At 42.5% G+C, this 11,613-nt stretch overlaps 2 protein-coding genes across 2 annotated transcripts; both read left to right on the top strand.

Annotated features, from left to right (window-relative positions):
* stmn1b (stathmin 1b) lies at positions 1–3,254 on the top strand. Its single transcript, XM_076279478.1, has 5 exons — positions 1–67; positions 1,797–1,840; positions 1,945–2,117; positions 2,331–2,522; positions 2,796–3,254. Exons 2-5 carry the CDS (start codon positions 1,825–1,827, stop codon positions 2,850–2,852), a joined length of 438 nt encoding a protein of 145 aa, XP_076135593.1. The 5' UTR covers positions 1–67; positions 1,797–1,824; the 3' UTR covers positions 2,853–3,254.
* A 3,953-nt stretch (positions 3,255–7,207) lies between these two features.
* On the top strand, positions 7,208–10,742 carry paqr7b (progestin and adipoQ receptor family member VII, b). Its single transcript, XM_076279477.1, has 2 exons — positions 7,208–7,379; positions 8,263–10,742. The coding sequence occupies exon 2, from the start codon at positions 8,306–8,308 to the stop codon at positions 9,365–9,367; it is 1,062 nt and encodes a 353-aa protein (XP_076135592.1). The 5' UTR covers positions 7,208–7,379; positions 8,263–8,305; the 3' UTR covers positions 9,368–10,742.
* The last annotated feature ends 871 nt before the right edge of the window (positions 10,743–11,613 follow it).

Raw genomic sequence — 11,613 nt, 5'->3', positions numbered from 1 at the left:
GAGAGAGAGGCGAGGAGGAGAGAACTCGGCGCGCTGTGTGCTGCTGCTGTCAATTCGCATTCAGAAGGTGAGGATAAGCAATGATGTGTGGTATAACAGTGATCTAAATACCAGGTTCTATGGAGTTTGTATTGTAAACGAAAAGTAACCCTTTTAATTTTAGTTGTTTTTTTTTATCTGCAAATTATTGAGTTGCAGTGGTCTAAGAGGATGTGAATGTGCGTTCAATGGGTTCAGTGATGGATTCATATCATTTGGCACATTAACGTTAGCTAGCTGGCTAGCTAAATAGCCTTTCATGAATGGCGGGCGGGCGTGTCTGTGTAGACCACTGTTAACGTTTGTTTTTATCAAGACCGTTTAAGGTAAATAAGTGTGAACCGTCGATTACACATTAAATTCAATGTTTTGGAGACAGATGGCCAACGTGAAATGTAAAAAAAAAACGAGTTTATTTAACGTTAACGTTAACAGTGTTTGGATTTATGTCAATTTAACGTTAACGTTATGTAGGGTAACTATCTTTAAACGTTATCAAACCGAAATGTATCCAGCAAAGTGAACGTTATCTACGATGTTCAAATTAGCTTCTGACGTTAGTGTAATTTATAAACTAAAGTTGTGTAAGTTTTCTAGATTCATAGGTTAATGTTAGCCTAACGTGAACTATTCGTAGGATGGGTGTGATCTCCTTTCGGTGTGTCTATTGTCTGCAGTGGGTGGCAGCGTTAACGTTGATTTAGAAACTGAAGACAAGTTCAAACCGACAGGTGGGCGTTGCCATTTCAACTAATGTTAGCTTAATTATCTCATTAGCCTACCTACCATCCTAAACACATAAATGCTTTGGTGACTGTCAAAATATCAGGCAACCATAATGTTCCTTATGTCACTGAAGCTAGCGCAGCCTAGTCATGTCGTCTGGTGTCTTTGTTAATGCTGCCTTCTATCCTCCACCGGTTCTTTGTCTATTGTGAGTTAATTCGCGAATGTCATCTCATAATGAAATCTCGATTTAAAATTTGATTAGTCATTTTTTTTGTATAACCAGTGTCTTTTAGACATATGTCTTTTAAATATATTTCGGTCAATTGTTTTAAGCGCTCGATTGAAACGTTATGTCATAGTCCGTGCATATTGCCCATCCCTACGTCTCATAATATTACAACATCAGAATTTTAGTCATTTCGTTTGATAAAGGTCGTGTCATTTCTACCTTGATTGGGGATGCATTACAATTCATTGCATAATGTCTGTGGAGTTGATTGTAGCAAGTAACCTACTGCTCGGTGACACCCATTCCAAAGCAAGGCTAAAATGGCAATCCTTTTTTATTCATTTAAACGAACCACCAACAGTTATGCTATTTGTCGTTTTCCAATGGTCTTTTTATCATTATTCCAACACTACACTTGGCCTGATTTGTTAAAAGGCAAACCAAGTTTGCTCGGTGTCTGGTATATATTCGATGAAAGGGATCGATTGTTGAGTCCAGTTTGACAGTGACGCTATGAAACTGCTCATTTGCTTCGACTTGCTCGTTGCCTCCACTACTGGTGATATAAAATCAGCAGAGCATGATCTTATTCCAAACATTTATCTCGCCAAATGGTAAACAAAGACAGGTGCACGATGTGTTGTGAAATATTGTCGCAAGAGGGCAGTAGTGAACCAGAACAACCGTGACCACGGAGGATGCCTGGGCTGCCCTCGTTAGCTGTTAAAATCAGGCTGCAAACACTGTAATTAAAACGTGTGATGAAATGTGCTTGACCTCTATTTGTATAATTCCATAGGTAATCCCACAAACCTAATTGATCAGCAATGGCTTCCTCTGGAGGTGAGTATGGAGTGTAATTATGAACTAAAATGTTGTACAAACTAATTGGTTGATAAATGACTTGTTGCATGGTCTGATCTGGTACAACTTGTCACTGTGCGTAGACATTCAGGTCAAGGAGCTGGACAAGCGTGCTTCTGGCCAGGCCTTTGAGGTCATTCTGAGCCCCTCTGCCCCTGACTCTAAGGGCGAGTTCCCCCTCTCCACCCCAAAAAAGAAAGATTTGTCACTGGAGGAGATCCAGAGGAAACTGGATGCTGCAGAAGAGAGACGCAAGGTAGCCTCAGCATGTGCATATATACCAAGTATATGCACCCTAATGAACACAAATGTATATATGCATCACATAAACATCCACTTGACATGCATTCTTATTTATACCTCTGACTAATGTTTTTTGGGCTTTCACTGGTACGAAGTGTGTACTGTTGGTTGTCACTTATTAGTAGCTGCTAATAGTAATGGTGTATTTGTGTGTGTGTCTGGTCAGAACCATGAAGCGGACTTGCTGAAGCAGCTGGCAGAGAAGCGGGAACACGAGAAGGAGGTGCTTCAGAAAGCTCAGGAGGAGAACAACAACTTCAGCAAGATGGCAGAGGAGAAGCTCAATCAGAAGATGGAGGCCAACAAGGAGAACCGGGCAGCACGGATGGCAGAGTTGAATGAGAAGTTCAAGGAGAAGGTAATGGCTGCTGTTGTACTAGGGTATGCTTCCCAAAAAGGTAGTTGCTAACTAGGAACACTAGGGGGTGTAGTCCTGCTTTGGTTTCTATGTATGTTGGTGGAAACTGATCAAACAGGACTCGTCTTGATTATTTTGGTGACTTGCCAGTTTGTCTAAGGAGTACACATGATATTAAGTTGAGCTATACTACAACGTTGTCGTGGTATACGTGATCCTCTGCATGTTCTTGACATTGCACTAACCTGAGTGACCTTCATTCCTGTTTTCCAGGACAAGAAACTAGAGGAGGTCAGGAAGAACAAGGAGACAAAAGAAGGAGAGAATTAAGTTGTTTCTTTTCTCTGTTTTCTCAACTTTTTAGGTGGGGATATAATGGGTTTTTGTATGTATCCAAAGATTTATTTTTGTTTTCTGTTAAGTTGTAAGCATTGTTTGTGTGTGTATATTTAGTTTGTTTTGTTCCCTGCTTAACCCCCCCTTTCACTGCACTCATATTTCTACTGAGGTGTTTGTATTCTGTATGGCATTATCACTTATTTTTGTGCCCCACTTGTAGAACTGCCCAGTTGCAGGTTTTGATCTCTAACAAGCGATGGTCCTAGCTGTTCAAAAAGCATACTGATGTCCTACTGTTGTCCTTTGCATTTTGCAGTATAACCTGTGCTTGCGTATGTCAAAACTGCGGTTCTTTGAGCTTAATAAAGTTGCACAGTTCGTTAATGCTCTTAACATGTGTGTTTGGTCTTCTTTGATTGTGGCATGTCTTTTCCAGCTGTACAAAGATTGACTTAGCTGAATTTTTGTAACAGTGCAGTTGTCTTTTCACGATCCTTCAGGTGTTGGACAAATGTTTGGAACATACAGTGGCAAAGGAAGGACAAGAGGGGAGGCCATTAAAACGCCACAATTCCCCTGATGGCTATACTGTACAAGCTTAATAGCAATTCATTGCCCTAGTTCTCCAAGTAATCTGCCAGCAACCACAAGAAACCACTGATTGCACAAAGCAAAACTTACTCTAGATGGGAATGTACCCTTGAAGCGTTACAGTTTTTCTCAGTTGCTTTGGTGCATTTCTCCGATCAGAATTGATACTCAAAACTGCTTGTTCATACTCCATATCATCTCATTTGTGCACATCATAAACACAGTTCTCATTGTTTTGAACAAACAAATGCTTTAGTACATCCATGCACTTCATTGTGTACAAATGTCTATTTTTTACATGTTCAATTCCTAATGTCATGTTGGTCCAAATGCACTATTGGTTCCATGCTGAATAGTCCTACCTACACCATAAAACTAATAGGCTTTATTTCATCGCTTGAGTCATTATGCAAAAGTGTTGAAGTAGCTGTCATAACTAGTATACATTTGTGACCTGACAGGAACATCAGGATATAGATTTACTTGTACAGCAAATCTGGCTTCCAGTGGTGCACAGCTCTGACCAAGAGGTGTTTTACTGTATATTTGTCATTTTTCCTTTGCACAATGCTGTAAAAGCCTTTGTTTTCTTTATACTGTCACAATGTGTCAACAGTAAAAATTTTGCCATATCCACTCTTTTGCAATTAACCCCCTCGACACACCGAAATGTGTAACTTTGTAGTTTTGAAAATAGCTGTCAGAAAAAAGTGCTGCCTTGCGCATTGTTCATTAGTACAAGTGAGGTAAATTGTCATATTGACTACAGGACAAAGCAGTTTGACTATCTTGTTCATAAACAATGACATAAGGTTGGTTTCATTGGTATAAATATTTGCTTTTGAGGCATAGACTAAGCATTTTGAGCAAGATACAACCTTTTGCTGGTAATACACGTATGTGGTGCAGTTTGCACTAATTGTTAACTGTTAATTCCATAATATCAGTGAGGTCTGGGGATTGGGCTGGCCACTCCATAACATCAATCTTGTTAGTCTGGAACCAAGACTTTGCTCGCTTACTGGTGTATACTGTGGCTTGAATTCAGTGCATGGGGGCCGCATACAGTTTGTCCAACGACCCACATGCACTGAATTCAAGCCGCAGTACACTAAAGACAGTAAAGCATGGTGGTGCACAATTCATGTTATGGGGATGTTTCTCATACTGTGGTGTTGGACCTATTTACAACAGAAGAAGAAATATACAACTCCCGGCATCATGTACCAAATATTCTACAAACGTGTAACTGAATAGTACATGAACATATTTGTGATTTGCTATCTTTGGGTACTTGGAATATTAAGGAATGGCTTGGATCTTTAACTGATAGGGGAATGTGTAATCTGAGAGGGCACATTCCTCCTTGGAGCTTTAAACTAATTTATTTAAGGCCATCAGAGAGATTATCAGAAATAATTCAGACCAGCCAGCAAATCCTCTGAAGTATCTGATATCAGCTATTTGAGGTCTGCTCACATTATGTACAGTGACTAGAGTGGACTCTTTCACTCTTTTATGTCTACTGCCACCTAGTGGTGCACTGCTGTAAGAGACATCTTACCACTTCAGCTAAGAGGGAAACAATTGAAATGGAAAACAACTAGATCAGCCAATGTGTGTAGACAAAACCAAGAACTGAAATGGATCATGAGGTACCAGTGCTTGTTATTTTATATTAATGTATGTCAGGGTTGGCGCCAGAGAGACTCACCACTAGCAGGCCTAGGCTACAGCTGAGTGCAAAATCTCATCATCACTGTGTCTCCATTAATTTTGAAATGTTCTCGTAAGATCCTGCTCAAAAGCAAATTGCACATACTGATAATATCGCAACAGGGTCACACTGGCCTCTGCCTGTTATCTATTTTGCATTAGCCTATTGCCCACAATCATTGTCAAAACAGGAAGGAAAAATTACTGAAGTGATCTGACTGCCAAATGTTTGGCTATATTAATCTAAGATGAGAAATCGAAAGGCTCATTGAGGAGAATACAGACTCACAGCCACAGTTGCATGAAAAAGCTAACTGAAAATGAATAATAACAACCCCTGCTGTAACAAACATTGAGTATGTAATGGAATTTATGTATGTGGGGGCAGTGTTCTCTTTGCTTTGTAATGAATCTTGTAGCATATTGCAGGGCGTGTCTGTGTGAACCCGATGTATAAACCACAGACACACACACACACACACACACACACACACACACACACACACACACACACACACACACACACGCTCATCAGTGGAGCAGTCAGTTAAACAGTGATGCTTTTTGTGGGCCATGCAATGCGAGGCCTATTCCTGTGTGACTGAGTCAGTCTGCATCTCTTTCTCTGCTCATCTGTGCTTTCTCTTCTGTGAGAGCCACTGTTTACCCTGAGAGCAGCTTTTACAGGAATGTTGTCTAATGTAAGTGGAAGTAATGTAAGTATAAAATACTGGAAGTGAAGACACAGTTGCAGATCAACGCACACAAAGCATACAAGTAGATATACCTTAAGTCACTTCAACAACACAAATCTGAATTTAAACGTGAATGGGTTTCTATCCCTGCTTGTGCATGGGAGAGTGACATTATCCCCCAAGAGACAGAGTAAACAAAGTCTCAGCACTTTACACAGCCTACAAACACAATGACTGACTTTCAGTCAGATTTTCACTGCGAGCTCATTGGCTCCAACAAAGACACATTGTGCTCCCAGCTTCTGTGTAGGAAGACAGAACGCCTGTGACTTCAGACCGTGTGAAGCAGAAGTCACAGTCTGATCAAAACAAAAAGTTCTTTTTTTTTCTGGCCCAGTTCACATAACATTGATTTCTGTGTGAGAGGAATGAGGTTTTCTGCATTTTGTAAGAAAGTGGACTTGAGTGTCTGTCTGACTGTCGAAAAAGTGACTGGTCAAGCTTTTTGATGTGTAGTTTTTAATCCATCTTAATTCCTCAAAAGGATTACATTCAGGGGAAACAATAATGATGCAATGGTTGGCTAAACTGACACAATTTATACGTTCCCTGATGCAATGTTCTCTCGATTTGGGCCAAAAATCTGCCATCCTACTTGTAACATTGTGCTGAAATCCAGTAATGCAAGACCATAACAACAGAACAAGTGAGATCTGTTACTTCAGAATGTCTATAATGAAAAGGCTGCACCTGTTGTAAATTTCTGAAGCGACTATACAGGTGTAGTTGCATTCCAGGTGTCCTGTCAGTGTTGTAACTGCACAATGTAGCCTATATGACAATTATTTTGGCTGGTCAGGGAAACATATCACAGAAATGTGTCTGTAATGAAGACATTAATTACAAACCTACCTTTACAAAATGTCCCACTTAATGGGATGTCTTAATTTTTACATGCAATATTATTATGTATTATGTGATATAAACTCAAATAAATAATGGTAGTCCAATGGTATTTAGCTCTATATCCCTGACTGTCTCGCTTTAAAAATGCATGGAGAAACCGGGTAGGCCTAGGCTATATTAAGTAGGCCTATTATTAAGTATTTCTGACTATATCCTGAAAGGTAGCGTGATATTTACTTTTAACAGTGAAAATGACTTATGCACACCCGAGGAGACTAGAGACTTCTTCGTGGGATGAAACATGTCATAAATTAGGGCCTAACGGCTTTAACGATTGGACACTGACAGGGAGACGCTTGGGATGGTGCGCAATAACCGGCTGATGATTGGATAAACATCCTGCCTATCAACTGTAGGAGGAGTATTCTGACTGCACATAGCGTTTCTGCTGAAAGTGGCAAGGCGACTCGCCCTAAAACGGAACATCTCTTCTTTCTTTTTAAAATCTGGTTTCTGGTATCATGCGATACCTTTCCAAAGCACTGAACATCTGTCAGAAAGAAGCGTCAACGAGTTACTGCTGAATCATTGGACGAACATTGCTTTACAGGTGGGTTTTTTTTTTTTTTTTTTTAAAGCGCACTGGTACCACGGGTATCAATACGACACCGGCGACAAATTAGCTGTCTAGAACGTGTGCCAAGGCGTTTAACGGAAATGCAGGCTGACCCAACTTTGCTTTTTAGATATTGGCTTTTGTAGCCTATCTCTCCTGTAATCACGCATTTCTGATTATGAATTGAATGCGTCGATAATGGGCGTCGGCCTGAAAGGGGTAACGTTATCTTGAAATGGTCTATCAATGTATTTCACTGTAAATGTATCTACGTTATATCTACAACTCTGGCATGCCATGCTATATTGTGATACCAGAACAATACGTTTACATTCAAGCGCGATTTATTGGTAGTCTAGTCTACACATGGAGAGACACGAGGGTGCGGATTACACTGTCTCTCTGTCGCATGCCTTTATGCCTTCGCTAAATTATTCACGCGCTTTTACCGCCCGGCGTCTCCATGATGGAGCCCTTCTCGACTCATTTGATCCTATCAGCTGCTCACGAATGGGACTATTCCATCGTAACGACTGTCTCCAGACCGATGACGAGGAAGCTGTCAGGATGATGATAGTCGCGTTACATAACCCTTCCCCATTCATTGTTCAGGCGATGGAATAGGTTGGGTCCCTCAAAAAAGCGTGATAGGTTAGGGTGTAAACCATGTCATCTCTGTAGTCTATTGTTATAGTATTATGTAGCCTATTGATGCAGGCCTATTTATAAAAATGCACGTATAGTAGCCTATACTTCTTACTTGTAGATGTATGGCTCAAATCCAAACGATTTGAATTGTACTGCACTTCATTGTTGATAAGAGCCGTTTTCATACCTCCTACTAATGTACCTAATCATTATCCACCTCTCCTCCAAGCCATAGATTCTAGAGCGCTCTGCTCATCTATCAACATTTCACCATGGCGACAGTAGTCATGGAGCAGATTGGTCGTCTGTTCATCAATGCACAGCAACTCCGACAAATCCCTCAGTTCCTGGAGTCGGCCTTCCCCACACTGCCATGCACCGTGACACTGAACGACGTGCCCTGGGTGTTCCGTGAACCGGACATCTTCACCGGTTACCGGCTGCCCGACCAGAGCTGGCGCTACTACTTCCTGTCCCTGTTCCAGCGCCACAATGAGACGGTGAACGTGTGGACGCACCTTCTGGCCGCTCTGGTCGTCCTCGTCAAGTTCCAGGAGCTGTCCGAGTCGGTGGACTTCCTGCGTGACCCGCACGCGCTGCCAATGTTTGTTGTGCTGCTGGCCGCCTTCACCTACCTGACCTTCAGCGCCGTGGCGCACCTGCTCTCCGCCAAGTCCGAGCTCTCGCACTACACCTTCTACTTCCTGGACTATGTGGGCGTGGCCACCTACCAGTATGGCAGTGCGCTGGTGCACTTCTACTACGTCATCGAGGAGGCGTGGCATCGGCGCGTGTGCGGCGTCTTCCTGCCCGCGTCCGCCTTCCTGGCGTGGCTCTCGTGCGCCGGCTGCTGCTACGGCAAGTACGCCAGCCCACGGCTGCCCAAATTCGCCCACAAGCTCTTCCAGGTGGTGCCCTCGGGCCTGGCCTACTGCCTGGACATCAGCCCCGTGTTCCACCGCATCTACAGCTGTTACCAGCAGGGCTGCTCGGACGCGGCCGTCTCCCTCCACCGCTACCAGGTGGCCTTCTTCCTGGTCAGCGCCTACTTCTTCTCGTACCCGCACCCCGAGCGCTTGCTGCGCGGCCGCTGCGACTTCATCGGCCAGGGCCACCAGATCTTCCACGTGTGCCTGGTGCTGTGCACGCTGGTGCAGATCGAGGCCGTGCGGCTGGACTACCTGGAGCGCCGGCCGCTGTACGAGCGCCTGCACACCAGCGACGTGGCGCACGACGCCGTGGCGATGTTCATCTTCATGGTGTGCTGCAGCGCACTGACCGCCTTTTATGTGCGGAAGCAAGTATGTGCACAGCTACAGGAGAAGGAAGACTAAAGGCAGGGGTGGAGGGTACACAACTGGAGGGACAACAATATTGCCCGTATGGTTAAAAACAAACAAACAAACAAACTTGAAAATGGTGGCATTTCTGTTCTAAAGTACTAACCTTTTTGTGAATTTTGTTGTTTCATAATTTTATTTGGTCGTGTTCTGTGGCTTGCCAAAAATGCATCTTGATTCAGCTACTGTGTGTTGTGTGTGAACTAACATTTTATGGGTTTAACTAATACACCATACGTTACCATGTATTGACCGATATTGTAATAACCCAGTCATAGCCTCATGCAGAGGATGTCAAGCCTAGACAGTGCTACCTGTGCTGTATATCTGTGTGTTTCCTTCTACAAGACCCTCTACAGGTGTGTGGGATATGGCTGAGCGTTGAGAATCCCAATGGCGGTCTGTGGGAGTTTGTGTGCTTTCGTCTAACACTGCCGTGAATGGTCTCTATTACAAAGCCACTCATTTTTGGAGGGTTTTGTAAGTGGTCAGATTGCAGCAGTTAGAGATCTACTAGTCATGTTGACACAGGCTTGCCAAAGTCAGTCACAAAAAGTGAACCTGTAATTTTTCCACTTTTGCACCATCCTCAAAAATGTCACCGACAAATAGGCTTTTTAGGTGCATTTTTTTATAAGAAAGTTAGACTGGAGTTATTTGTTTTGCTGAGAAAGCCTTCTAATAGTTGTACCAAATTACGTTATGACCATTCTTAATGCTTGATGTGCATGATTTTGTTACAGTTCCTCATGAATAATATGTTTATTTTATGTAAAGAAAGTAGATTTACCTCATATATTATTCAGATACATATACACATATTGATTGTTATATGAAATATTATGTTTGTACACAAAATATAGACTATGTGTCACATCAGTTGACCTAAGAACAGGGATGATGTGATGTGATATAATGATGTCATTGTCATTGTAATTCAAGTTGTTCAAGCAAATCATATTCAGTATGTCCATGCCAGACAAGTTGTTCAAGTGTTGGTATGTGTTTGGATTTAGTGATGCTCATCTTTCCTCTAGCTTACTGTACAATGGCCTGTCCCCCAAGGGCTACAGATTTTGGCCTCTGCCTTTTGATGTTCCATGATGTCAATGCCTCTGTGTCACTGACGTCCCTCGAGTTGTCTGGTACAGCTACTCTCACCTGGTCTGTCTGAGCATGGTGATGTCTCATGTGGTCGCCTCTGCTACTCTGACCTGGTCTGTCTGAGCCTGACTGCGTATCACGTGGTCGCCTCTGCTACTTTGACCTGGTCTGTCTGAGCATGGTGATGTCTCATGTGATCGCCTGTCTGGGCACATGCATGTGTTTGTCTGTTTGTTTCTGTATGAATGTTTTGAGTGTCTTATGCCAATTGTTATTATTATTATTATTATTATTATTATTATTATTATTATTGTGACATCTTTGAAATATGTCATATTTTGTATCACATGAGCATAAAAGCTCACAAGTAGATGGAAAAGGCCAGTTCCGCTGACTGCCTTTTTAACCTGTATTCTTTGAGAGCTGGATAGCGTCATTTCATGGTATCAGCCTCTGGTTCCAACTGGGCTAAGAGGTGCTCTCTAAGTAAGATGTTGAATATAGGCCCCTTCTCCTTTTGTGATCGTCTGTGTTGCGTTTGTGCACGTGGATGATGTTAATGTCTTTTGAAGGGTATTTTATCTGCAGTAGGCATAGACCTCCTCACTTCCAATGCACCACTCCTCTGTGATGGTTATATGCAGCCTTTAATGCATATTCAGCCGAGTTTTAGGGGACCCTCTAGCATGTCCTATTAGCGATGAAGAAGGCATTGATGGATAGCTGATGCATTATAGTATCATTATGCTTGTTAGAGGAGATTGAGGTCTGTATCTGTGATATGGATCTTAGAAGCATGCTGCTTGGTTTGTGGGCGCTGCAGGGTTGTAAAACTCAAATGACAAAGCCATTGACGCACAAGCTGAGTGGCTGATGATGTCACTGACCGGGCTGTGGGCCTGGGGAGGAAATGATCTGCACTGATGATGTCACTGACTGAGGTTATGTCATTAAAAATGATGTCATTGACTGTCTTGCACTGATTACGTTACAAATGAATGTGGGGTTCTCATGCAATGATGTCACCAATAACTGTATTTATTTGGTGAAAAATCAGTTGTAAATTGAACAATCACAGGAGCTGCATAAATCAGACAGAGGTTGTGTCTGCTCCCTTACTGGCCCTGGGCTGATAT

Source organism: Alosa pseudoharengus, unplaced genomic scaffold, assembly GCF_046254945.1.
Source record: "Alosa pseudoharengus isolate Yale_2024_CS ecotype anadromous, Long Island Sound unplaced genomic scaffold, YU_APseudo_1.1 YU_APseudo_1.1_scf_12, whole genome shotgun sequence".
Taxonomy (NCBI): domain Eukaryota; kingdom Metazoa; phylum Chordata; class Actinopteri; order Clupeiformes; family Clupeidae; genus Alosa; species Alosa pseudoharengus.
The sequence above is the reverse complement of the archived record's forward strand: the minus strand, read 5'-3'. Positions and strand labels throughout refer to the sequence as shown.